Below are 26807 nucleotides of genomic sequence, written 5' to 3'. Positions count from 1 at the left end.
ACCACCAGAAACTCTCATGTTTGTTTATTTAGAAGCATACACATCACATATTTGAATCAAAGGGGAATTTGATCATGGTTCGCCATTGCCTACGGAGACAAAGGTGAATTGTCCAAACACCGGACAAAGGGCAGGATAATCTGCAGTTGCCTTGGAAGGCAGACTGTAAGTGAACTGATAATTTCAGTCACAGGAGAACCATTGTTACTGGAGGCTATAATCTCTCTTCCTTATCCTTTTAACCAATGTCGGCTTTTGCAAGCATCTGACCTCTCTCTATAACACACCACATAGCAGCTCGTAACAATTTATCTTTTCTACACTAGAGCTTGAGCTCTTCGCCAATTTTCGCAATGTCAGATCCCCGAATCTACACGGTCGGTTGGATCTGTGCTATTGCAACCGAATACCTCGCTGCGCAACTGTTTCTGGACGAGGAGCACGACCCACCAGAGTCCGTGTCTGTCAACGACAGTAATGACTACACACTGGGCAGGATTGGAAGACACAATGTTGTTATTGCAGTACTTCCACTCGGTGAATACGGAATATCTTCAGCTACAGGCGTTGCCAAAGACATGCTTCATAGCTTCCCTAACGTCAGGATTGGTCTGATGGTCGGCATCGGCGGCGGCGCACCAACTAGCAAGCATGATATCCGTCTTGGAGACGTGGTTGTTGGTATATCCAGTAATGGTGAAGGCGCTGTGTTTCAGTATGACTTTGGAAAGACCTTGCAAGGTCAGGAATTCCAGACTATGGGGTTTCTAAACCAGCCGCCCACTGTTATACGGACAGCTGTTCACGGACTTTTAACAGACTACAAGCGAAAGGGTCATCAGCTTAATACGCATATTAACGACATCCTGGAAGAGAACCCGAGACTTCGAAAGGACTTGCAACGACCTGAACCGAGTACTGATCGACTCTACGATGCCTCAAAGGTGCATCCCAAAGATGATGAGTCAAACTGCGCGAAAGTCTGTGGCAATGATCCATCTACCTTGGTACCGCGACCCGACCGTGGAGAATACGAAGATGATCCGACTATACACTATGGTCTTATAGCTTCTTCAAATAGCTTGATGAAGGATGCATTGGCACGCGACGCCCTTGCAGCAAAGAAAGGTGTCCTCTGCTTTGAGATGGAGGCAGCGGGGCTTATGAACCATTTCCCCTTTCTAGTTGTCCGCGGTATATGCGACTACTCCGATTCGCATAAAAATAAAGAGTGTCAGGGATTTGCGGCAATGATGGCAGCTGCATACGCAAAAGATCTGCTGAAACAGATACCCCTGAACAAGGTAGAGGCCGAGAAACCTATCAACGAAATTTTGAGCTCTAGTTAGTATCACAATCGAAACAGACACTTCCAATTCTGACTTATAATAGTTGAATGCACAGGAAATGAAACTAAAAAAGCTGTGTCGAATTTAGCATCTGACAATCGTTTTACCAAAATCAAGGAGTGGCTATCCCCGTCAGATTTCTCTACCAATGCCAACATGGCAAGACAACGCCGTCATCCAGGCACTGGGAGCTGGCTTTTGAAAAGCTCTACCTTTCAAGAATGGAAGCTCGGGTCGCGCCGACACTTGTGGCTCTATGCTCTAGCAGGGTGCGGAAAGACCATCCTGAGTGGGACAATCCTTGATCACCTCCAGAAATCAGCCAATAACTATACCACAATCGCATTCTTCTTCGACTTCAACGACAGCAGAAAACAAAAGCTGGAAGACCTGGTACGCTCACTGGCAGTTCAGCTCTATCACGCAAGTAGTGAAGCAGCGGAGACGCTCGATCGTCTTTTTACTTTCCATAGTAAAGGATGCATACAACCACGTACAGATGCATTGTCGAATTGGGTTAGCGAGATGATAACAGCCACTGGAAATGTATTTATCATCGTCGATGCTCTCGACGAATGCACAACAAGAGATGAGCTGTTGCATTGGATAAGAGATTTGACACGCAACAACAACAAAGCTCAAACTCTCTTAACTGGTCGACCAGAGGCCGAGTTCCAACACGAGATACCTAGCCTGATTGACCAAGACAATTGCATTTTACTTGATGAGAGAAATGTCAACGCCGACATCCGATGTTATGTCGAGGCTGAACTCGAGAACAACCCAGATTTCGTGAAGAAAGGATTATCTCAGGACTTGCAGCATGAGATACGAGATCTTTTGGGAGATGGAGCTAGTGGCATGTGAGTTTGAAATACTTTTCTATGTGAGTGAAATTCTATTCTAATACTCTCTATAGGTTTAGATGGGCATCATGTCAACTCAACAGTCTCGCCAGATGTCTGAGCCCGAAAGACATCAAGCTAGCTCTGAAGACCTTGCCGCGTGATCTGGATGAGACATATCGTCGCATGCTCGAGAACATACCCGCTGAATACAAGAGCCATTCAATTCGTCTCTTACAATTTCTCGTCCACTCCAAAAGGCCTCTGAGCCTAGCTCAGGCTATTGACATCATAGCTACTGAGATAGATCAAGAACCTCGAGGCTTTGATCCTAATGGTCGGCTGTCCTTAAGTGACGACATTCTGAGATACTGTCCCGGCATGTTGACCATCGTCAGAGCCGAGATATGTACGAACACATGGGAAATACTTCGTCTGGCTCATTTTTCTGTCAAAGAATATCTTCTTCAACAAGAACAATTCAATCTTGAAAGGGCCAGCATTGTCATAGTCAGAACGTCCTTGGCTTATCTTACTGATGCCACTGACGCCGCTGACGCCACTGATGCCACTCATGATCGTGAAGCATTCCCCTTGGAATCGTATGCGGCAACATATTGGCGGAAATTTGCTGTTTCGGCTGGAGACTCTGAAGAATGCCTAGCCGCCATAAACACATTTTTGCAAAACGAGAGAGCAGTTGATCGATGTCAAGATTTGGACGAACAGGATTGCAAGAGAGACTCTATAAAGGATGCGCTGTCCTATGTTTGTCATCATGGACTTCTGGTTCCTGCAAGATATATAATAATCAAGGGAGCAGATATCAACGCGCGAAATGGTCTAGCTCTCAAGGTTGCCTCATATCGAGGTCACTTGGAAATAGTACAGTTACTCTTGGATAAAGGAGCGGATTTAAACAGAAAAGGTGGTCTTTATGGCTATGCCTTGCAGGCGGCTTCTGCGTCTCTTTTTGGCAATCGTTCAGGAGTAGTGCGGCTGCTCTTGACCAGAGGAGCAGACGTTAATGCGACTGGTGGTCGGTATGGAAATGCCTTACAGGCTGCCACGGAGAGAGGCCATTTAGGAGTGGTACAACTTCTCTTGGACAAGGGCGCAAATGTCAATGCGGACAGTAAGTATCGCAATCCCTTACATACTGCCTTAAGGAGGGACCACTTGGCAGTCGTTCAACTCCTCTTGGACAGAGGAGTAGATGTAAATGTGACTGGTAACTATGGGAATGCCTTATATATTGCTTTACAGAAGGGATTCTTCAATATCGTTCGACTACTCTTAGACAAAGGAGCAGACGTCAATGCTGGCGGCGAGTCTAAAAATGCCTTATATGCTGCTTCAAGCATGGGCCACTTGGAAATCGTTCAACTTCTCTTGGACAAAGGAGCAGATGTCAATGCGAACGGGAAGGATGGGACTGCCTTACATGCTGCTTCAGAGAAGGGCTTCTTTCATGTCGTTCAAGTTCTATTGGAAAGAGGAGCAGAGGTCAATGCGACTAGTGGCGAATATAGAACCGCCCTTCGAGCTGCTACATCATCGGAAAACGGCTTGGAAATCATGAGACTGCTCTTGGACAGAGGGGCAAATGTCAACGCAAGTAGCTCCCGTTCCGTAAAACCTCTACACATCGCTGTATCCCGGAACGACCCCGAAGCAGTCAAATTGTTGTTAGATAGAGGAGCTGTGGTTTCCCAGAAAATGTTGCAAATTGCCTCAAAGAAAAGTCCGAGGATCGTGCAAATGTTACTGGCTTCGCACAACATCGAGACACCGACCGAAAAGCGGACCAAAAAACGGACAAGATCGGTACACTTTGGGAGTCGAAAAAGAAGACGTCGTCTCTAGAGGCAGCTTGGTTGTGGGAGATCTGCGAAGGGTCTATGGCAAAACAATGAATCTGGATTGAGTTATTTTGTCTGGGTAGTGTCAGCTGTTAATCAAAGCTCAGCTACAATATTTAATCTGGTGTGTCATAGCAAGAAAGAAATGCATTTATAGTGAATTGCAACGTCTAGTCATAGAATCTGCCAGCCAGCGTCCAACCCAAGCATCATCTTGGCCCATCGTCGACTTTCCATCTCCCTCGGGATCGGCGCTCACTTCGTCGTCTGAGTCTGAACCGAACGCGTCAATCCATTCATGGCGAAGAATATCTCGCTCTGCAACCGTGTAACCATCCATATCCCGCATCCAGAGGAAGAGATTTCGAGTGACCTTAGCTGAGAGATCTCTTTCACGATCCAACCAGGTGTAGTCTACTTCAGAAGCTCCCCCCTCGTTCTTATAGCTGTTGATGATACTGTAATCGTGAGATATTAGAGGTGTGAATCCTGTTGTCTGTATTTCCTTTCTACCTCCAGAGCAAAGCCAAGCGATAGAAACAAACTGCAGTTGATGCTTAGCTGGACAATGTGCATGAAGCTGAACACCAAGATCGGTGTCTTTGATATCTGTTTCTCCGAATGGGGGATACGGGTAGATTGGGAGAAGATCCTTAGGTGGTTCTTGGGACAGAAACATCAAACGACATTCGTCTGCTTGCGAGATTAATTTTGAATTGCCATGCCTAGAATGCACCGGCTCTTGGATGAAGGAAACAACAGTGCCGGTCCAGGCAGCTGCATGAAGGTCGATCCTATTAAAACCAAGGAGACCGTGGACGCTCTGTACAAAGTCCTTGTGCGCGCCCGTGATGATGGCTCCAAGCCATAGAAACGAAATATGGGGGCTCCGATCAAAGAATATGCGCGACAAGTGCCGTAGCTTCTTGACTTCTTTCGACTTTAGTACAGCCATGGTACCTTGCAACCATGCACCGCAGACATTGGCTGGTATTCCAGGCTGATAAAAGATGCTGCCTAGAACAGCTTTGACACCGTGAAAGTTGATGCTTAAGGTGAGGAGTTTATCGAACTGACGTAGGCAGTGTTTGTCGAACAGGGCGGGTCTGGGTGTGTCAGTGTGTTGAAATGACTTGTGTAGTCCTCGAGGTACATTTAGTGTAATTTTGTTTCTTCTATTCCACCGCGCCACTGGGAGAAGCAGCGCGGCAGCCAGTCCTGCTCGACTTTGTTGGCCGGCGTTGTGGAGTGCGGTATACTCATCAATATACTTTAATGACGTTTCAAAGGAGGCCGCGGTTGGTGAAGAATGATCCATAGGGCCAATGCAACCACTGAGAAAGACTTTGGTATTGTTGAATTTTGTTGTGACACTCCAAGGCGAAAGAACTTGCCATTTTGCATGAGGTAGGGAAACTTTCCAACCCTCTCCTGGGGCAAGTATCGCCGCCCACCATCGAGCTGCCTCAAAAGTCAGTTCCCCCAGATCAAACACCACAATATCACCACCGTCGACAGGTTTGTTTGGGTCTGAATTGTCTATCCAAGGAGCTTGGCTCATAGTGTATTCCATAGGTGATGCTCGGGGGATGATCTCCGCCCACCGCGCGGATAAGGCGTATGTCCAAGCAAGCATTAAGATGGCGAGATGTTTGTCGCCCTGTCCGAACCACTCCGAGAGGGATAGGTCTGAGTCATTTGTAAGGAGTATTGGCGTTGGTTCGCTGCCACCCGCTATGGAACGCTGAAAGTACTGCTCAAATGCGGGGATATCACAATGTCCTTGGGAGGAAACCCATGTAGTCTTTGCCGTCAAGAAACCAGTTGCATCTGGTTCCAGGCCAACAGGAAAGACAGGATGGTCAGGGAAAAGGTGTTCCCATTGTAGGCACTCTGGCGGTAGAGTGTGATCTTCTGCAGCGTCCACCAGTAACTTGTGCCAGGTCTGGTAGGCTTTTTCGTAGAATTTCTTGAATATGTCATCGGTCGGTCGAAGGGCATCTTCAAGCTCGATATGCGCCATGGTGGCGCGTTATGTTGATGTTGGTGTTTATGAAAGGAGGGAAGGTGATTCAGGCGTAGGCAGCGTAGAAGGCTGTGAAGACACGTGATGACCTGGCAACTCACCTTTTGCCATAAGTTCATGTTCGGCATCAACCCAGTAATGAGCACTCTGGGAAGGGACTCTAGGAAGGAAAGTCTAGAGCTGTTATAAGGGTTATTTTCTACTATCTAGTTAAATTAACTTCTAAAGACTAGTAAAGCACCTATTAAATTAAATTATTATAAAAACGCTAATAATATTTAAAATAACTATCTCTAGTAATAAAGTCAATTTCTATAGAATTATAATTATTAACTTTACATTTTGTTATTAACTATTAATTCCATAGATTAACAGACTCCATTGGATAGTGTCTCCGAATGGCAGAAGGTGGGAACGACAGTGAAGTGAGCTGTACATCAGGATGAGGGAGATCCTTCAAAAAGCCGAGAAACATGTATTGTGCTATCTTCGGGGTATTGTTATGTCCGTACAAATCAAGGGGGCATTATATTTAAACCTCTATTGCAGGCTGATGGGCGCGTTATCTGCCATCAACAAATTGCCTATTGAATTTCAGAATCTCTTCCATAGTACATCCGGTCTATTCCTCTTTTCAGTGAGCGACTTGTCGATAGTAGACATCAGTTGAAGCAAGCCCATGACTGCCACTTGTGCCGCGAGTCATTGACAGTTAGAAATCTTCTATTGTCAGAAAGAAAACAATCCAAATCTCGCAAGCCCCCCTCTAGCGCAATTTTATAGCGCTCCTCAGTCTCAGCCAGCTGTCCTTCATACTTGCGCAAGTCTGCCATCTTGTTAGAGACAAAAGATTCAATTTCCTCCTCTGGAATGGCAGAAACCAGTTCATCCCAGTCTTTTGTCTGTTCTCGAAGCTTCATAAACGGCACACAGGTTGGCCCGTTGAAGCCGCGGAGAATGATCATGTGAAACCATTGGTGCCCATCTTCTTGACAAGCTCGCAATATTGCTGAGGGCTTTCGGTCTTGGTCAACTCCCTCTCCGAGGATCTTTGGCTCTTCTTCCATGAGTATCCTAGAATACAATTCTAAATGGCGGTTGAATCTAGCCAATCTCTTATCAACAGAGGACCAGGCGTTTGGAGACTCGATCAGAAGCCACGACGGCACGGAAGAAACCAGCTGGGCCGGTGCAGTATATGACCACTCCCAGTCAATTACACTGATAATTCTAAGATCCTGTTCGTTGTCGACGATCATATTCGTGGGCTGAAGATCGTCACACATGAGCTTGAAAGGCCCCATATCTTGGTTTGGCAAAACATGACGGGAAACTAGAGCTTTCATGATATTGAAGTAAATGTGCTTTTCTCTTGCATCGTGCTCATCATCGACTGAATTTGGCTGGTTATGCAAATGCTGCAAATCCCCGTCAATGATGTGATGAAAATATTCAGCTGTGGATGCAAATGCTTTCTCGCGTGGCCCTAATTATCGTAAGCAGTTATCGTGTCGGTCAAGACACCATACTCACCGAAAACATTTATCCCGCCTTGTAACAACACGTCATGCGACTTTTTAGTCATCGGCCGCGAATAGACCGTCGCAGCGATGTCGCTGGAGTCAATCTCGGACTTTGGGGTCAGGCTGCCAATCAGAGAGAAATCGAGCTTTTGAAGCTGTAACAGGAAACGGACGACCTGGCGAAAGATAACCTCGATGACCCTTTCGCTAACGTCCTGGCGCATAATTCTAGATTCGGGAGTTTGGAGAATACTATCAAGGCCAATGCCTTCGATAAAATCCATCATGATAAAGGGGCCGATGCCAAGCGTATTGTCAGCCGCCAGGCCCCAAGCTTTGACGTCAGGGATGGGTATCGAGGTGTTCACGGATGAGATTCATTGTAGCCACTTCTGCTTCGATCTTCTCATCCGCATTGAGTACTTTCCCAGCCATAGGGAATCGGATGATCCATTTCTCCCCATTCTGAAATTCAACCTTGTAACTCAAGTTATATGCGCCACGGTTGTCGTTGAGTTTATGCGTAGTCAGCTTGCAGGTCAAGTGGTCTGGGTGAAACCCAGAAACCCAATCTGTCAGCTGATGTTCTCTTGCGTAATCGTATTTTCTAATCCATGATAGAAACGATGCGTTATTATCTAGAATAATACGTTCGTCCCAGTCCATCGTACTGGAGGGCAAAGTGGAATGTTAGGTTAAGAGTGGAATGAGTGCAGGGAGTGGGGCTGCCCCTCAATATTACCCCATAGTCTAAAATTAGATCTGAGCTAGCTTATTTGGCTATATTTACCCTATACAATAATTGCCTATTTATATACATAGTTATCCACTTGAGCTAAAGAATGCGTATTTTTATTGTTGTGAGTGCCTAGTTGTTGTAGGAGCAGAAGAAATTGTAAAATGAATAACCATCTGAACATATACCTCCACAGCCTTAACTATATTCGAAAGAAAACAGAGACAGACAGTAGGAACACGACGAAGTAAATCAAGACTGCAAGCCGCTGACATCAGAATCGAAAATAAAAAGCAGCTAAATCGAGCACAGGGTTAAATTTAAGTCTAGAATATCACATGTCCATCTAAAGTAGTACTAAGCTGCTACTCATCATCACTGGTAAAATCTTCAATGATATCATCTTCATCCCCCCCTTCATCGTCAAACTCATCATTTCTTCCTTGTTCCCTCTCACTTTGGTCCCTTCTTTTCCGTGTTCTTGTTGGAGGACTTTCTGCCTTCCTACTTACCCGCGATCGCCGAGATTCGTAGCCTGAACTATTTCGTGACGTCCCTCTGTCACGATTTATAGACCTGGGCGTTTGAAGCCCTCCACTCTGGGTTTTGTAATCCTTCTGTGCCATTCTCGACTGCGAAGACCCTGCCACGTCTTCTGTCTGGTAATCATGTCGTAGTGATAGATTTTTTGCAATGTCACTATCATTCCCTCTTGTAGCTTGGAGGTAGTCCTCGAAATCCCTCGCCGTCTTGGCAATGTTGTTAAAATTCGCCGTTGTCAACCTAACTGACGTCCATTTCTTCTCCCCGCTCGCTATCGCCTGTGTATTGGTCAAGTTGGCGGCTGCCAGCTTACGGTCTCGGTCGTAGTGGCCCAAGGAGATGGCCAACTGGAAAGCATTGCGGATCTGTCGACCATTCCAGGTGGTGTTCATTGGCTCATGGGCCTTGTAATGCCTTTCAGCCCATGCGAGTAAAGCACTCCTGTCGAACTTGACTTTGATCTTTATTGTACGATTGTCCATCTCAAGACGGTCCAGGATTCCTTTCCATATCTCCAGCGTTTGTTCCAATCTGATAGTTGGGTATGCAAGAGACATGTGAATGCGAGATTTGAACGCTTCGTCGAGAACGCCTACTCTGTTCGTAGTCAAGAACAATATTCCCGAGTAGTATTCCAGTTGGCGAAGGAAGACTGGCCTCGTTAGTAAAGAAAATCATGTAGTGACAATGGAATTCTTACCGGATACCAATCCATTGTGACTTGTATCACGCCAATCTCTACGACTCAAAAAGACATCAGCCTCGTCGAGCAGTAAGATGCAACCCCATCGTTGAGCCCTGGATGTATGTTTAACCAAGGAATTCTCGACATATTCTGGGAAAGTTCCGAGATCGCCACATGTGATTGGATATAGGGGCCGCCTGGTATACGCTGCCAGCGTTTCCGCAGTACTGGTTTTCCCCGAGCCCGGTGGTCCGTGCAAGAGTATTATCAGGCCTTGTCCTTTACCTCGAACGATATCAATTTGAGTAGATCTGTTGACAGCAACCTCATGTTTTGATGCCGAGTTTTGATCCAATACCAGATTTCGTATCAAACCCAGCAGGAGGTTTCGATGGCTATCTGGGATGACTAGATCCTCAAAACTGCTGTCTCGTGCTTCATCAGTCTTGTCGATGTCTTCAATATGAGCCACGTAGACGCGGTCTATAGTCTATTAGTAAATATGCAGTCGGGCGATCAGAGGTTTGTAAATTACAGTAATTTCTGGAGCGAAAAAAGTACGCAGGTACCCAGTGTGGCAACAGTTGAAGGATGTGTTGAGGCACAGAACTTGAACCGAGTTCCACGAGCTCCATCTCATGCTGACGTGATAGCATAAATTCATCCGATGCCTTTCTGTCCACCTCTGCGTCAAATAGGTTCAATGTTGTTCCACGGGTAGATTCCTCGGTCTCTCTTGTGTCTGTTGCCACAGGATACAATCTACCCAGTGGAGGCCTTTTCGGATGGTCGTTTAGACTGTCAAATATCGACGATTTCTTGTGGACGCGATAATAGTCTTGAATGTCAACAAACATGTCGCCGACAATCTCTTCAGGGCTCGTCTTGTCGTCTTCGGGACACGTAATACCTCTGTAGCTCTTGTGGCCATATGACGTACAATATCTCCTGCCCCTTTCTGTCAGACGTTCCACTATCTTGTCTTTCTCATGATGGAACCTGAGAGGAAATATGACAAGATCTGTGATGTTTCGCTCGCCAGAGAAGTGATTGATTTGCTTGCAATGATCCTTAGGACCAATGTAATACCCATCAGACTCCATAGTATAGTAGTCGACGATGAGTGGACTCCAAGACCCACGTGTCCAGCTTTGTACGTACCCCTCGGGTTTCTTGTCTTCCTGATCTCTGCTGAACCGTTCGTATTCTTTTCCCGATTCGCCTTTCCGTTGCTGACCCCCAGTCAAGGAATATACTTTTGCTAATTGTTCGTATCCCCTTTCTTTGACATAAATGATGTCACCGGGAGTGAATAGAAAACACAAATCTTCAAAGGCAATCTTTTCCAGATCGCCAGACTTGATCTTGGCGTACGTTCTATGATGGGGTGCTAGATGTATGTCACTGAACTCTTGAAGCAGTTTGAGATGATTAAAACGCTCGACCCATCTGTCGCGTATTTTGGATGATACGCTGCTGTTTTCATTTGCTGTGATGTCTTCTTTTAAAGACCGCTCTGGCGTCGTTTCGGGACTGTTTTCCTTAGGTTCAAACTTTGTAGGATGTTGGCCGAGAGTATTGGCAGATTCTTCACTTTCCAAGTGCAGGTAACGGCTCAACTGTGCCAGCCTTGTGCCTATGGCTTCGTGGTACCTGACAAGAAGCTTACAATAATATTAGCAATCATAAGTAACAGCAGTAGACCTAATCTTACCTTGTATGGTGGAGCGAGTCTGAGCACAGAAAAAACGAGTCAGTGTGTCCTGGAATCTGATAGTTGGGGAATACTCTTACAACATCGGTGGTTCAGTATCCTGATTGATACCTGTAATTCCATCGATCTCCTGCAACAACGCTTCTGAGGCCAACTTTACCCTATAAGGGCGCTCCTGGTCATCCAACACCCCCTTTGTGACTTTGTGTCCATCCTGGTCAATTTCAATGAGGGATGTAGAGGGATAGTATGCGATAATGATATGTTTAGACTCCCTCTTGTCAATGGACCAATCTTCCATACTGGACTGCTTCACCTTGCAAACAATTTCGTCCTGTTTCTCTTCATTGGGCTTATCTGGTTTGTCACTGTACATGGGTCAGTATACAGATTTGCTAGATGAAAAATGACTAGTTGACTTCGTACTTGATCGGAGAATTTGCCTTTTCCTGTTGACTAGCTGCAGCCTTTTGTTTCAGTTCTTTTTGGACCTCTTCTAGCACCTTTATGGCAGTATTGAGTCTGTCGTTGAGATTTTCCGTAGATGAATCCGGGCGTAAACTTTGCAGATTTCTTGCTTCCTGCTCAAGAACTTGAGCAGCTATGAAGAGCTTAGCGCTGGATATAGTATCCGATATATCAGTCGATGTTTTAGGTTCGTTGCCCAGTGGCGAAGAGCCTTCGACGGCTGCTGGAGTTGGAACTTGACCTTGGTCTGGAGCGCCAACTTGAGGAGTCCCTTCGGACATTGACCCCAACAGGATGGCTTCGACTGCACTTGAAGGAGTATTCATTATCTCAATATAGTCAAGAATTGTGAGTCTAGATTTATGAGCAACATTTACCACCACAAGACATTTAAGATTAAATTTGAGTAGAACTTACGACCAGCTTTCATAAGATAAATCTGTGTAGTGTATAGAAAGCTATTTTAATGCCTCATGTTGAAACTGTTAAGCGCCAGCCTGATTGCCAAGCCGGCTCTCTTTGTAACTGTGAGGGTGGCCTCAGCCGCACTCATCTTACATCGAGGTGGTATCATCTTATGTCGGCTGTACAGCCTATACCTTGTATTATTGGGCCTTCGGAAATGATATGTGACGAGAAGGTTGCAGTGCATATACTGCTGACCAAGAACTACATATTATTTGTAAATTTCATTTTCAGCCTGCTTCTTCTAATTAATTCTACTTTATTATTGGTAACTTTCTACAACAACTCGAAATACAAGACGCGCACGTAAGTTGCTCACGCCGTAACCCGCCGGTCTGCAAACAAAACTGATCTTGTATTTCGTTTCCCCACCGTAGCTTATTGTATTGATCGGCGAGGCTTACAGCGGCGGGATCGAGGCCTCATTAATCTCAGTTTTGTTTCTTTTATTTCGGGATCATCTGACTATTCCCTCTTCCAACTTTGACCTCAACACAAAAGGTCTTGAGAATGGATGATCTACTCAGAACTGGATCGCTTGGCCACCTCCGCAACGCCCATCCAGCCGTCCCTGAAGTACCAGAGTTCATGGTCAGGAAATTGGATGACAATACAAATCCAGCCTTCATGGCTACACCAGGCTCTGGAGTCATTTATACAGGGTCTCAATCTTGGGTTGCAGAGTCTTCCGGACTTGATCCTATGTAGGTTATCTGTCGAAGGAGTCTTGATCCATACGCTCACCTCTGTCGCTAGTGACTATGACCAACTTTATGCCGGTGCCATTCAAGCACAACACACGTTCGTCAACAGAGTGAATTTGTTGTGCTCAAAACGAAAGCTACCTCTTTTAGACCTGGCTGACGTTCATTCATGGTCTGAAGTTGAACAGTCAGTCTCAAATGCTTGTGAAGCCTTGGAGGCTTTTTCTTCGAGGGACAAGAAGTATGTTCCAGGCTTCACCGGCAAGCTGAAGCGAGCGTTTCAAAAGCTGTGTAGAAACGCTGGAGCTGGCACTAATCTCACAAATCTCGTTCCGACAGACTCTTATTGCTCTGTTCTATGCGGTGGCTTGAAGATCATATTCAAAGCGCTTGAGGAGACCGACCGCTACAGAGAAGAGATATACAATACTTTAGAAGAATTACCCTTCATACTGAACGATAATGCTTCTTTCATGAGCCTAAATCTTGCAGACGAGGATCTGCATAGACGCGCAGCTGCTATATATGCGGCTATCTTTGGACTGATGGAGGTTATTATAGATTGGTTCCTCAAGCGCTCGCTGGGTAAGTCACTATCTGTATCGATAGACTACCTACTCACATCCTGTGTTCCAGTAACGGGGGTCAAACTATTTGCAAATCCCACTGGGTTCTCTGATAAGTTAAAGAATCAAATGGCCTTGGTAAAGGTAGCGGCACAGAGATTTACTACTCGCGTTGCAATACTATCAACGGAGAAGCAAGAAGGCTTGTCGCAGCAAAACCTTACTCTCATGTATGGCCTCGGTAAACACTCAGAACAGGTCATGGCAGAGTTTGGTGACATACGATCTCGGCTTCGGGTCCTGGACAAGTTGACAGAGTTCTTTGATGTTACAGCAAAGGCAGAACTTGAACGTCAGCAGGTTCGATTACAGAGAGAGGAAGTACCTCGGATTCAGGAACCTGCAGTCACTGTCGAGGATGTATTAGCGAAGTGGTGCTATGAACCCGATCTTGTGCATGACGACTGCACAAAGATACTAAGGTTACAGCACATTCCGGGATATGATCTTGACCGGGATCTTGTCACCACCATCAAACTTCATCCACTGTTTCAATCATGGCTGACGCTTGATGAATCGTCAATTCTTTTTATTGATACGAGATCTCACAATCCTACCGGCAGTTTGGAGATGCCTATTGTCGCCGCTGAAACCTACCGCCGGTTAGACAACTTTATCAATCAACGTGATCGAGAAGCCCACGATGATGCCGCTCAAATCATATGTTTAGCATTTTTCGCCAGTCAGCATAGAGATATAAGCAGAGATCCAAACGCCAGCCCAAATGAGCTGGCGATGAGTCTCTTACTGCAGCTTGTCGACCACTACCAAGACTTTAACGGAGATGATCTAGACCTTGTTGAAACAGATGTTGATCCTCACGATATCGAAACAGTCTTGTTTGTGTTCGAGAACCTTGTTGCTCAGCTATCACAAAACACGATCCTGATCCTCATCATTGACGACTTGAACCCTTTCACGCAGCCTTTGTCACGAAAGAGGGGTATGATGTTGGTTATAGAGACACTGTTGGACATTCACCGCAACGGCGATTATATGGCGAAGCTCAAGTTCATATTTGGAAACTCATCTCGCAACGACTTTAGTCATGGGATATTCACAGAGGATGAAACCTTGAGAATATGGCAGTCTGATGCCACTATACCTATCAGTGAGCGTTTGGATGACTGGACTTAGATTGATCATCGTATTAGTTACCTAGTATGCCTAGTCAAGTCACGCACGGGGTAGGAATCAGAATTTCAATTCCAATCTCACTCTCCGTACCCCAGTGACAGGGATCATTCTGAGGCTTCTGGTGGGAGATTTCAACCTCTAAATTCAACAAGTCCGGTATGGTGTAGTGGCTAACATTTCGCGCTCTCATAACCTGAGAGATCAGTTCCGCGGAGCCCAGGGTTCGATTCCCTGTACCGGAGTTCCCTTTTGCCCAAGCTAGGCAGTTCTATTTTTAGCAGTTTAGCTCGAAGAGATGATCTACAGCGGTTTCATTCAACGTAGGGTAGGTAGTTAGTTAGGTCAGTGAGGAAACCTCTTTTTGTCGTGATAAGTAACAAGCTCGTTGGAATTATGCATGAATTATAAATAATAGTTTTACTTCGATATAATAAACTTTATTACAAATATCATTTTCTTTCTTTCCTCTATCAACTTCCATTTTAATTGAGTAGGTGACCAGGAAGAGAGTGGAGAATGTAGACGAGACCTAGCTGATCTCTGTATTATCAAAACTGATTTCGCCATTGTATCTATTCGAGGAATCATTATACCAAGGATGCACGTAACCCAATGCGTTCATATGTGTCAGGAGTATCAACTGGTCCAAGCATGAGACCACGACCGACAAATACGGCACCATTAGACCAAGTGCTCCAAGTACCGCCAGTCTCTTCACATATCGGCTCACCCCCTCTTGGATTAGACGCGCAAGACCGAGCTGGGACACTGCATTGGACATCGAGCTCGGAAGAGAGTTTGCAGTTGAGGAAAGGGCTCTTTGGCTTGTCACTCAGGCAGGCACTAACTGAAGCAGGTGCGTCGAGTGCGCTGTTGGTCGCAAGGTAGTATCCGCAAAGGAAAAAGCCCTGATCGTTGATAAGTCTTCCCTGGGCATCGATGGTGTATGTTAGCACTAAAGGAGTGCCAAAGATGAGATTGGGTTGGAAAACAGCAACGGAATTCTCGTTGTTGTACGTGTGGAGACCCTCTCCCTCTACGGAACTTTCTCCAGTAGCAAACATAGTGAATGTGGGCATGGGTGCTGTGGTGGTGCCTTCAGTGGTGGTTGGTTCTGCGGTTGTCGGTTCTGCGGTCGTTGAATCCACGGCAAACGTGGTAGTCATGGATGCCTCGATCGTTGTAGAAGAGGCTACCTCAATGGATGCCTCAATGGTTGTAGAAGCGGCTGCCTCTGAAGACGCAGAAGTCTCTGCGGACGATTCGGACATGGCAGATGTAGCCGACACATCTGCAGTAGATGATGCAGTGGATGCCATAGATGAAGTTTCGGTTGAGACGATTGAGATGCTCCCAGATGTCGTCGCGACCGACACTGAGCATAATGTCAGCAAAGCACTTTAACGTCCATGAATCAACTTACTAGGTTTGCATGGGCTAGCGACAGCAACCCCGCCGGCAAACAGGCCCAAAGCCAGGCGAAAAACAACGAGAGAACGCATTGCAGCAGTAAAAGAATGACTGAAGTGAGTGTCTGAAGAAAAGTGACAAACAAAACAGCGTTCTCGTGCATATTTATGCTGATCTAGAATTCGCAAGCTGATAGGGGCATTTGCAACTATCGTATGTTCTATTGAACGCCACAGTTCAATAGCTTTGTGTAGTTGCTGGACAAGGGTGGTGGACAGGTCCCAGCTAGCCGAATTCATCGCAAGCGTGAAAGCGGATGTTATCTTATTGGTTAATTCCATCAAAGCTGAAGGTGACAATACACTAAGGTTCGGTGGAAATGAATTAACAATGAATCAACCTTGTGAAATGAGAGTCAGTCAATGAGACACTGTAAATGACCGAGCATGACCTTGAGTTGAACGAAAAGAAGCGCGTTTATTATTGTGTAGTTTATGACTTTGCAATACCATATCCACTTCGACAACTAGCCCGGGGTTCGAATAGAAACACAATCAGCACTTGAGTCCTCTCTCTGTGCGGACGGCGACAACACTGTCAACGAAAAGTGAAAGTGGAGAAGATCCAACTAGGTAATAGTTAGTAAGAATTTCACTTCTGGAGGATCAAAAGGCTAGGGAAGTAGAAAGACGAGGGAAGGAGGAATAATCTTATCATGTACTGAATGAATGCGACTCGCGATGCACATGAGATATCAGAGGCTTACTTACTTCTGTATCCAAGGGGTATCTAAATCAAGCAGGACCCAGGTATTTTAGATGTGAATGTAATGGTAGCGATGTTTGAATGCCCGAATGAAAGCAGGGACTTTGTACACTTGCCAGCGGACAAATATCGCTCGGTGGACTAGGGGGCGAAGGGCAGGATCAAGTTGGAAGCAATCGTACATGAAATGTAAACCACCAATGTTGGTCTTCTTCAAGAGCATGTCAATATGCTCGACACCAAGGCCAACAATCTCCTGTCCAGACTGGAGCTTCTTCATATGTCTATTGCGGGAAGGTGTCATAGGAAGCTCGTCTGCTAAAGAGACAATTTTTCTCTTCAGCTCTGACTTGTTGCCGAAAAATGCTGACATCGCTGGGTTCAACATTTGGACGGTACGAGGGTCGAAAGCCGTAATGACACCGGCGCGATGCTCCCCAAAGTTCAAGTTGACCTCTTGGCTGTTGTCTTTAGCCATGTCAGAGCTTTGAGCAGCTTGAGTATACTCTGTCAAGTTTGCAGAGCCCAAGGTTGAGAACAAGCTATCCGCGTAGGTTTGCGCCAACTTTTTAACCAGAGCTGCGTCGGGGTCGTCTGGACTAAAAGGGCATTCTTCGACACGAATTACGCTTGGTAGCATACCGTCCGATGGATACGACACGCCGTGGTTACCAGGAAGAGCAAGCGCCGCTTTCATGGTTCGGCGAATGTAAATGAACTGGAGAAGAGGTTTAACAACCATGGAGCCAAGGTTGACGCCCCAGGTGAGATCCCGCGAACAGTCTTGCAGGAGTGACGCGGAGAGCATCCACGGCTTCAACGAACCCTCGCAGCTGGACTTGCTCAGGGCCTGTAAGGCCTCCGATAAGCCGGCATCAGACTCGACGCTCTGAATGAACTCGTCGGAGAAAATGCCCTTCGTAGTTCCTAGTTCTTCGCCAGTCCCGGAAACAATGTCGTTGTTCTTCTCGTAGGAGTCGTAGTCGGGATGGCAGAGGTAAGTCCTGAGGTACCAGAGAGATTGACCACTGGAAACATAAGAGATGAAACTAGCGGGTCAGCTTATGCTACTTAGACCAGGATCCTTAGGGTATTTACCTTCATTCCGGGGGTCGGTGGTCTAGCGGTTAGTGGTCACCGGGCTTAGCCGACGGCTTATCCTCTGAGCCAAAGGTAGTAGGTTTAAATCCTGCGACTCTTAACTTTACTAGCTATTAGAGGAGAAAAAGGCTCTTTATTAGATAGAACCTTAATAGTCTAAGCCTAATTAGGTATACCTATAGAGATGATCCTAGGGAGGGTTTTTAAAGGGCTAATTATATATCTTTACTATATATCTTATTATATTAAGGAGGGTTTTAATTCGCTAAAATAATTTTCCTTACCTAAAAATAGCCCTAGATTTCCTCTACCTCGGTAGCTAGCTTGCCTACTAGCTAGAATACCTAAGAGCATGGTCAATGAAAGCTCAATTATACACATTACCTTCATTCCATAAGACTTAGGAGGCCGACATTCCTACTGTCCACCAAGCCAGGTGCAAAGCCAATGTCGAAGAAGATTAGTCTCCCAAGAGCTTTGATGAACTTGTTGGCATAACTGATTAGTGTAAGAGGACTAAGCAGATCCTTTAGACTACTGGCAATTGGTGTTCAAGTAACAAACAGGAGTCTCTCCCACTTGAACAGCTGTAGCAGGTTCATATATGACCCCGAGACTCGGCGGATGTACTGACCCTCATCACAGATCAACAGGTCAAGGTGGCGAGCGATGTGAGGGCTCACAGGGTGATAAGTGACAAGGACAGCGTAGGCCTCGCCCCGACGACCTTTGTCCAGAATGGTGATATCGTTTCGGGAGATATCCTTAGCGTTGACACGCTTCAACTCCTTTGGCGCATCACCATCCACACCCCGACTGTTCTTGCTTGGCGTTCCGTCAGTGTCGTTTTAGAGAAAGGGCTCTTCCTCCTTCTTCATCCGCTGATTTGACAGAGTGGTATATGTCGAATATAACGGTGAGACCGTTTGCAGGATCCAGAAGCGATTCGGGTGTGTGGCACATCTTGGTCGCTAGTCTTGCCTACACCCATCTCGTTTGCAACTTGCAAGAATGAGTGAGGTAATGCACTCCAGGCATCATGCGAAGGACCATAGCAGGCGAGTTTCAGGTGTTTGTAACAATTCCTGACAAAGAAAAATAAAATAAAAAATTATTGAAGATTTTAGTTGAAGGATAGAAGAGAAGTTGCAAAGATGGGTGTGGCTCCGATGTCATGTGTGTGTGCTTGGATGCAGGCAGCAGGATCGTGAGAGAGTCAGGCGGCAAGAGATGGCAGTGGGGGCCTGAGGCTGCAACCACGAGCAATACTTCCCGTGGGATATCATGTGATACCCTTCAGGCTCAACTATCAATAAAACGCTGACAAAAATCATGGATATTACTTATGATACACTGAACCTCCAGAATAATAGAATACAGGACTAACCACCGGCAGACATGGTTTCTACCTTGCAATTCCTCTTCATTCAGTACTTGATAAGATTACTCTTATTTCCATTTGCATCTCTTCCGAATCAAAAGATTTTACCATACTATCTTTCAGCTTTATTGTCTGTACACATCTACATTGTATGATAGGATAAAAAGCTCTTATATAACTAACCTGATATGAGAATGTATTAGAAAAGATCGTACAAAGGCTAGAGTATGTGAAAAAGATATGAGGAGCAAGCACTGAACAATGTAGGAATCTTACGTTTGCTGAGATGTGATCCGAAACCAATCAATAATTCATCTTGTCGTTTCTTCTTCTCTTCCGCAGTCTCAGCTACATAATAGTGAGAGCTAGTAGATCCATTCGAGGATGTATTTATGTCATTGCCAGAAGGCTCAACTGAGCCATGTGTTGCATTGGTACTTGATGCATCAGATACTATTCTGTATATAGTTCCAATGTCAACAGGGTTTATATATGAAGGAGGATAGAGTGATGAGACTTACGTCGACGAAGGCATGTTTATGATGATGGGTCTTTGCTACCAGTCGTGAGCTTGTAGTATCATTCGTCTCCGTTTGGATATAGAGATTGGGACAGGAAAAGTCATGATTAAGTGGTATTAACGACGTCTTTTATAAAATTCCCAACAAAAGGGCACGAGCATTGTGGTTATTATATTTGCAGTAAGGCAACTTTCAAATGCTTGTTCATTATAGGTGGCAACACTTTTGTTTGCCGGTGTGCTATGATGAATTGAGGATTTATCTTACTTGAGCCGCAACGCCAGGTTCGTAATTCGGGACGGCAAGTTCTGTGATTGGTCTCTGACGACTTGGCCAGCAGCGCACCCCTGCCGACGATTACTGGCATATTCTTTGGCGGCGACAATCGCAAATGAAACTTCCGTTATCGTTATTTTATGACCCGCGGTTCTACGGTCCGCGAATGACTGTAATTGCACACTCTGATTCGGCAGCGCCGTTATTTCAAAAGCTGATAGGTCCGTGACGCTTTGTGGTGTCTCATGAATTGCCAGGATTAACCTGTTGTGGATCTCTGCAGATACTCTTGGTCTGTCAGGCAGCATCCACTTGCCTTGTCTAGATCTCGCCATCAACCACCTTTATCCCTGGTCGCTTACCGAGTGCTTGATTTCCCCAACCTACTTACGTAGCCCCTGGACTCTTGGCAATGCTTTGGCGAGTCGTGTTTCAGACGTCCACTTTAAAATCGATTTTACATACAATATTGGTTACGTGGCAAACTGCCTTGTGGGTGGTTCGCAAAGCGACGTCTCCTTTCCCGCCTGATTCGCGAAATACTCATAACATGGTTGTGGTAAACTCATCTCAGCCTAGATTCATTCTCTCATCCTCATATCACTCATACATTTTGTTTTTGTTAACACTGACTCCCCTCTTTATCAAACAGGCATCTGGTGGCGCCCGCTGTCATGTCCCAGCTACCAGCAGATCTAGTTAATGTTCCGTCCGAATTATTTCCACAATCAGATGACCACAAATACCTCCATGCCAGTCACAAGGATCGATGGGAGCATCTTAAATCTGTGGTTATCCAGTTATATACTGGCAATTATGGCAAGAACAACAATCCACCCACCATCGTCCAGATTGTTTATTTTATGAAGAAGCACTACTCATTCCATGCCGCGTAAGTCCCAGGCCGATTCATTCTCCGTTGAAGGTTATTCGTCATTCTCTATCCTACATCGCTTTATCCTCGCTCTTTCTGGAATCTTTACTTACATTGCTTTGGACAGGGCTAACGAATATCCTCATCGTTTCCGGGCGTGGGGGGTGAGCGACCGGCGTTTGACGAAAGCCATGGTTGACGATATCGCTGCTGCTTTTGGTAGGCGCGTTGCAGCTGGGATTAGTACTTCCAGAGTCAAGCTAAAGCGCGGTGCGAGGGAAGAACAGCTTGACGTACGGCGAGTTAAACGGCATCTCGAATGTGACAATTCCTCTATAAACCCCGAGATGATGCAATTGGGGTGGTAAGTTGTCTAGAGTTTTGCCTTTTGTATATTCGCTAATCAGAAGCAGGCTTTCATCTTGGGCGTTACCATACGCTGCGTTTGTGTCAGCATTGCCGAAGAACCCCGATGCTCCCTCTCCGTACGGTACACAAGCAACGACCCCCGATTATCTAAGGATTAATGACTCTGGAACAACTTGTACACATGATGAAAGGATCCCCCAATCTCCAAATACGGAACTTCTTCTTCAGAAGGCGAGAAATGATCGGACAAGTCTTTTTCTCCAAGGACGTTTGGGAGACCTTATGGTTTGCATGAGCCAAGAGGATCGGAGGTAAGAAAAGACATTGGTCTAGATGCTACAATCATTACATAGACTAACCACTTGACCTTGACAGAATTTGTGTTGATTACTTTCACGAGTTCTACATGCATGGCTTCGTCACTGCTAAGAGCTGGGGGTATCCCCCGCCAACCGTCGATGTGCACACACCATCTGGCTTTACACATTCAACCTTCAGCCCATTGTTGCCGGATGCCGCATGCGATTCGAATAGAGCTATCCATCCAACCAACTTATGTTCGTGGTGTACTCACGTCAAGGACATCCAGCGGGAGTCGCTTCCAAAACAGCTCCCGTATCAAAGCTCTACATCCATGTCATTCCCGGACTGTCTTTATACCTCTATTACAACGGGAGACTTCACAGAACTCCGGAATGGCGATTTGCCTCTTTCCCATGACACCATTATCCAATCTTTGAAACAAAACCCCATAGCTCTTAAAGTGGACTCTTGGCGACTGGCTATCATGGCAGGCAATGCCAATTTGCTAGTCGATGTGTATCGCAATATTGAGGAGGAATACGACTGGAACAAAGAATGCGACGAGGAGAGAAATAACTTTCAGGAAAAATACTATTTTGATCGGGAATCTGACATTGATGGGGAAAACGACGTTCGGGAGCAATTAAGAATTCCCCAAGAGATCGAGTCAACATACCCATATCACCTTGCTGCCTCATTTCTTAATGCAGGTGGTCCCTGTTGCAAAGTGTTTGAATCCTTAGAAACCGCATTACCCCGATCATATTTGGTTCGCCATAACATCAGCGACATTGGACACACGATTCTGGATTCCCTGTTGGTTTCTGTCCTGCGTTCACACACGACTGTGCAGCCTGAGATAGTCAGTGATGAGTTTCGAGCACTCTTGAGATTCCCAGGCGAAGAAAACGATATCTGTGGCAGGTGGGACGCTGATAGTCCCGAGGTGCGTGGGTTGTTTGCGGAAGGTTATGCACGGATTCCTACTAGATGGAAGCATCCGTTTTGCCATTCTTCTGTCCGAGCAGTATGTCACTGCACGATGAGAATATTTGGGGATCTAACCTGTGCCGATATAAACTGTCCCAGCGGTCTTTTCATACGTCGTTGCACAGAGTGCGGTATCGAGCTCAGGCTGGGACCACTTCATACAGTTGTTGCAACGGCCTTCTTTCTGGGACAGTCTGGCATGGCGGGGGAGACACTGTTTGGACCCCTAGCCATTTTAGTATGTCTTGTCAACATGGGCGCCTATGTCAACCTGAGAGTCGACATGTCGGTTGAGGAGATATTACGGACCTCGGAAACGGGACAGTGCCGCCACAGGCTAATGAATGCCGCTGAGATGATGCAGTGTGTCCCTGCCAGCGTTATCCAAGGCTGGAGCGAGTCTTGTCAGGCTGGCTGGGCCTGTATGCTGCTTTTATTACGCTTCGCTCAGGCTCATCCGGTTTACACGTGTCAATTAGACATGGACGCCATTAATAGTCCAGCAGACAGATTCATGGAACCCCAATGTGATCTGCGGGAGTTCCACGATTCTTCAAACTTTGGATGTGCCAACCAAACAGTTGGGCTTTTGTGGGCCATGATACAAGCAGAGATGTTAACGTATCGACGGTTGGAGGTTAACGACCCCTGGATCTCCAACAATTTCCAGATGGTGGCACTGCAGACATGGCTCAAGGGTGAGACAAAAGACTTCAACACGCCGCTTGTGAGCGGAGGTCAGATAAAGGCCCATACAAGATGTGGGTGGTTTCTAGATGATCATGGAAGCGCTTGCGTTTATGCCATAGCATCCGATGTTTGTAAGGCCTGGTTTGCCAACTTTGACGATTATGCAAGGACTACGTTTGTTCATTAGCGAAGGCTTGAGTATTGTTAGTTTCTTGTTATGAGTGTTTCAATATGAGTCGTATAGTGGTGGCCTCGTTTTACAATAGCGAAGATACTTTACATATATCATGCAATCTAGTGCAGTACTTTACAAAACGGATACGTCAGTACTGAATCTTTTTGGCTTTAGAGATAGAAACAGGTAGTTCAAGAAGTATTGTCTAAGTAGCATAAACTGACCTACTAACTTTGTCTCTTCTACTGGACGTGACAATCTGTTCTCAGACCTTGAGGTCATTTCAAGCTGTGAGCACATATATTAGATCCAATGACGAATACAGGCATGCTGACCGGCCTGCAGATCTCAGACAGAGGTGTTTTCAGCCTGCCGTGTGTGTCAATCATTTCCACATTCAGATCAAATTGTCTCTGGCATTCAACATTCATCGTATGATAAGAAAATCATACTGTAAATACTTACAAGTGGCTAGTTGATCAAAAATGTCATATATTGCCAACTAGTGCTTAGTTCACGAAATATTGACGGAGTATGCAGAACTTTAACAGTCTTGTTGGCCGCGACGCTACGCCATCAGCTCGCCATAGCCTGCATTGCTAGGCGCTAACACACGGGCTGGCTGACTACAGGGATGACTGAGACATTGAGAGACATTGAGTAATCATTGGTCAATTCGACTATCGAGGCTTGCGTCGTGAAAACTCAAAGACATATACGTTCGAATACAGTATGGAAGGCCGAGATTGTAAAGCATATCGAGTCTCAATTGTAAACTTCTTCCTTACCTTGGACGGAACAACCCCGAACAAAGGTATTTGACGCTATCACAATATGGCACGATACTAACCAGACCCAGGTTCAGGTGTAGCTAGAACGGTCATCATCTCCTCATTAATCCGTTGTAGCTACTCTTTACCTCGAATGGGATTGAGTCGTTTGAGCTTTGACCGCCAGTCCGGCCTCAGCGCAAAACTAGTAGAGACATGCAGAACCGATTCGACAACTCTTTCTGCAATTGGCTACCAGTAGCTTATGGCTTGGGACGGTCTCAATCACATCCCAACGTTGACGAAACACATCGATCAAGTGCTGGAAGATGATGGAATATCGGCGTAGCTGAAAGAGTGGAAAGATGAGAGAAGACAAGGCGGAAGAGGAGGAATATGGCTGAGCTCGAGCTATAAAAGAGTCCTTCAGTCCGGTTGATACAGGTTCCAGTCTCTTCATCCTCCATCATCCATCATCCGCCATCATCATCCTATCTCCTCTTATACATCTTTACTTACACACTACATACTTCAGTCACCATGTTTGTCTACCAAGGAAAGCTCAACTGGTACCACTACGGCAAGGACGAGACCTTTGTCATCATCCTGCCCAGCGGCCCGGTCCGAGTCGGCGACAGCGTCTACCTGTTCTCCCAGTGGACAGAGGACTCCCAAGGCCGCAAGAAGCAGAATTGGTTCCAGACCATCACTGTCGACTCTGTAACCCAGACCGACAGCAGCGATGTCACCTTTGCCCTCAAGGGATCATGGTACAGCTTCACTATCACCACCAAGGACGGTTACAAGGACCTGTCTCTCATCATGAAGAACCCTCTCGGTGGTGTCAGTAAGCCCATGAGTCTTCAGAGGATTTGGGAGTCCAAGCAGGAACTCACAGGCACCACCCGTGTCTGGACTGGCAAGTTCAAGTGGATGCACTTTTCCGACAATGAGCCCGCCATTTTCATCGTTCCCGATGGCTTTGGTGAGGGTAAGCCCATTCTGTCTTTGTGGCAGTGGTCGAAGGCTTCCAATGGAAAGACCAACGAACCGTCTTTCCGTAACGAGGTTCAGAAGAATGTCACTGGCGATGAAAGCAGCACTATCAACTTCTCGTACCACTCTTACTACGACATTCACTGCACCTGGACTGCCAGCAAGGATCAACTTGATGTGGATGTCACAGAGGGCAGCTACAAAGAGAAGGTCGGAGACATGATTCGGTCTGCCATCATTGAGCGTAAAAAGCATATCCAGTATGTATCAACTGACCTTGAGTATGATTCCATTCTAACCATATTTTCAGTGATGTCAACCCTGTTGAGCCTACTCCACAGAAGGGTGAATGTGAGCTTCGCCAGCCACAGCCTCAATCATCTCTGCCGCGCATTGTGGACCCTCTGCCCTTCCCCAAAGGTCTTCTTGAGACACTTGCCCACAGTGCAGCATATGTCGATCAGGCAGGCTACCTAGCCAAGTATGCTCTTGACGTAAGTTCCTCCTCACAATGACTACGGATAAACAACATACTTACAATCGCAGCAATTTGCCACCCTTGATGCAGACTACCACGTCGAAATTGAAAAGGTCAAGGCCAAGGATGCCGAGATCACCAACCTCAAAGAGACGGTTAGGGGTCTGACCGACGCTCGTAGCATCGCTGATGCCCAGGTCAAAGAGTTGCAGAAGCAGCTCGAGCAAGCCGGCAAGGATGCGCAGGCACTTCGTGACCGAATCGCCAAGCTGGATAAGGACCTCAGAGAGCATGCCACTCAGGACGATAAGTCTCAAAAGGTCTTGGAGGATACGCAAAAAGAGCTTCAGACTGTTATGGAGGAGAAGAGCCGCCTCACAAAGGACCTTAACGACGCCAACTCAACCATTACTGATCTCACCGCTCGTATTGCAGTCTATCAGAAGGAGATCATGGACAAGGACACAGAAATTTCTCGCCTCAAGGCCGAACTCCACACGCAGACGGAGCTCAACAAGACGCTGACTTCCAAGAACAGCGAACTCAACACATCCGTCACTGAGCTCGAAAAGACCAAGCTATCCCTGGGGGATAAGCTCAACCGTGCCAACGAAAGAATCAAGGACCTGCTGAAACAGAACGAGGAGGAGAGCGCCAAGGTTACTAAAGCCAACAAGGACAGGGTCGCTGCTGAGACCAAGATTTCAGATGCGGAGAACGAGCGTGACATTGCGGTCAAGGAGTTGCGAGCCCTCAAGCAGAAGATTTACGAGGAAGAGAACAAATGAGGCCAGAGGTGCTTGTCTCCTCGGTTTGGATTTTGTTTCCATCAAGATTGGAGATATTGGTGGATTTTTGGGGCGGTCTGCTTGACTGCTTGGGAACTGAGAAGGAGGTGGGCTGTGGATAGGGGTTAGCACGAGGAGTGTAACAGGCCAAATAGCACTATCAATCTAAGACTCCTTGTGTTTATATGGATCATTTCTTCTACAGTTAAACATATATTTCTTAAATCACTTGCATGC

At 46.2% G+C, this 26807-nt stretch overlaps 8 protein-coding genes and 1 non-coding gene across 9 annotated transcripts; 5 read left to right on the top strand and 4 right to left on the bottom strand.

Moving 5' to 3' along the window:
* Nucleotides 1–353: 353 nt before the first annotated feature.
* FPOAC1_007010 (uncharacterized protein) lies at nucleotides 354–4060 on the top strand (the record flags this gene model as incomplete). Its single annotated transcript, XM_044851481.1, has 4 exons — nucleotides 354–1344; nucleotides 1393–2212; nucleotides 2269–3329; nucleotides 3381–4060. The coding sequence occupies 4 exons, from the start codon at nucleotides 354–356 to the stop codon at nucleotides 4058–4060; spliced, it is 3552 nt and encodes a 1183-aa protein (XP_044710193.1).
* A 147-nt stretch (nucleotides 4061–4207) lies between these two features.
* FPOAC1_007009 (uncharacterized protein) lies at nucleotides 4208–6079 on the bottom strand (the record flags this gene model as incomplete). Its single annotated transcript, XM_044851480.1, has 1 exon — nucleotides 4208–6079. One exon carries the CDS (start codon nucleotides 6077–6079, stop codon nucleotides 4208–4210), a length of 1872 nt encoding a protein of 623 aa, XP_044710192.1.
* A 665-nt stretch (nucleotides 6080–6744) lies between these two features.
* On the bottom strand, nucleotides 6745–12032 carry FPOAC1_007008 (uncharacterized protein; the record flags this gene model as incomplete). The annotated part of the gene is made up of 9 exons (XM_044851479.1): nucleotides 6745–7568; nucleotides 7616–7833; nucleotides 8854–8881; nucleotides 8940–9536; nucleotides 9585–10052; nucleotides 10105–11233; nucleotides 11284–11302; nucleotides 11364–11651; nucleotides 11710–12032. 9 exons carry the CDS (start codon nucleotides 12030–12032, stop codon nucleotides 6745–6747), a joined length of 3894 nt encoding a protein of 1297 aa, XP_044710191.1.
* Nucleotides 12033–12726: 694 nt separating this feature from the next.
* On the top strand, nucleotides 12727–14683 carry FPOAC1_007007 (uncharacterized protein; the record flags this gene model as incomplete). Its single annotated transcript, XM_044851478.1, has 3 exons — nucleotides 12727–12920; nucleotides 12973–13505; nucleotides 13557–14683. The coding sequence occupies 3 exons, from the start codon at nucleotides 12727–12729 to the stop codon at nucleotides 14681–14683; spliced, it is 1854 nt and encodes a 617-aa protein (XP_044710190.1).
* A 152-nt stretch (nucleotides 14684–14835) lies between these two features.
* On the top strand, nucleotides 14836–14925 carry FPOAC1_007006. The gene has a single exon. It is a non-coding gene; the product is annotated as a tRNA-Glu (tRNA).
* A 345-nt stretch (nucleotides 14926–15270) lies between these two features.
* Nucleotides 15271–16185, bottom strand: FPOAC1_007005 (uncharacterized protein; the record flags this gene model as incomplete). Its single annotated transcript, XM_044851477.1, has 2 exons — nucleotides 15271–16058; nucleotides 16107–16185. 2 exons carry the CDS (start codon nucleotides 16183–16185, stop codon nucleotides 15271–15273), a joined length of 867 nt encoding a protein of 288 aa, XP_044710189.1.
* A 434-nt stretch (nucleotides 16186–16619) lies between these two features.
* FPOAC1_007004 (uncharacterized protein) lies at nucleotides 16620–19875 on the bottom strand (the record flags this gene model as incomplete). The annotated part of the gene is made up of 5 exons (XM_044851476.1): nucleotides 16620–16721; nucleotides 16864–16882; nucleotides 17041–17907; nucleotides 18524–18784; nucleotides 19862–19875. The coding sequence occupies 5 exons, from the start codon at nucleotides 19873–19875 to the stop codon at nucleotides 16620–16622; spliced, it is 1263 nt and encodes a 420-aa protein (XP_044710188.1).
* Nucleotides 19876–20811: 936 nt separating this feature from the next.
* FPOAC1_007003 (uncharacterized protein) lies at nucleotides 20812–23550 on the top strand (the record flags this gene model as incomplete). Its single annotated transcript, XM_044851475.1, has 4 exons — nucleotides 20812–21029; nucleotides 21139–21375; nucleotides 21425–21691; nucleotides 21756–23550. The coding sequence occupies 4 exons, from the start codon at nucleotides 20812–20814 to the stop codon at nucleotides 23548–23550; spliced, it is 2517 nt and encodes an 838-aa protein (XP_044710187.1).
* Nucleotides 23551–24848: 1298 nt separating this feature from the next.
* Nucleotides 24849–26570, top strand: FPOAC1_007002 (uncharacterized protein; the record flags this gene model as incomplete). Its single annotated transcript, XM_044851474.1, has 3 exons — nucleotides 24849–25564; nucleotides 25615–25798; nucleotides 25851–26570. 3 exons carry the CDS (start codon nucleotides 24849–24851, stop codon nucleotides 26568–26570), a joined length of 1620 nt encoding a protein of 539 aa, XP_044710186.1.
* Between the last annotated feature and the right edge of the window lie 237 nt (nucleotides 26571–26807).

The sequence above is a fragment of the Fusarium poae genome, chromosome 2 (assembly GCF_019609905.1).
Source record: "Fusarium poae strain DAOMC 252244 chromosome 2, whole genome shotgun sequence".
NCBI classification, from domain to species: Eukaryota; Fungi; Ascomycota; class Sordariomycetes; order Hypocreales; family Nectriaceae; genus Fusarium; species Fusarium poae.
This window is presented reverse-complemented; position numbering and strand designations above follow the sequence as displayed.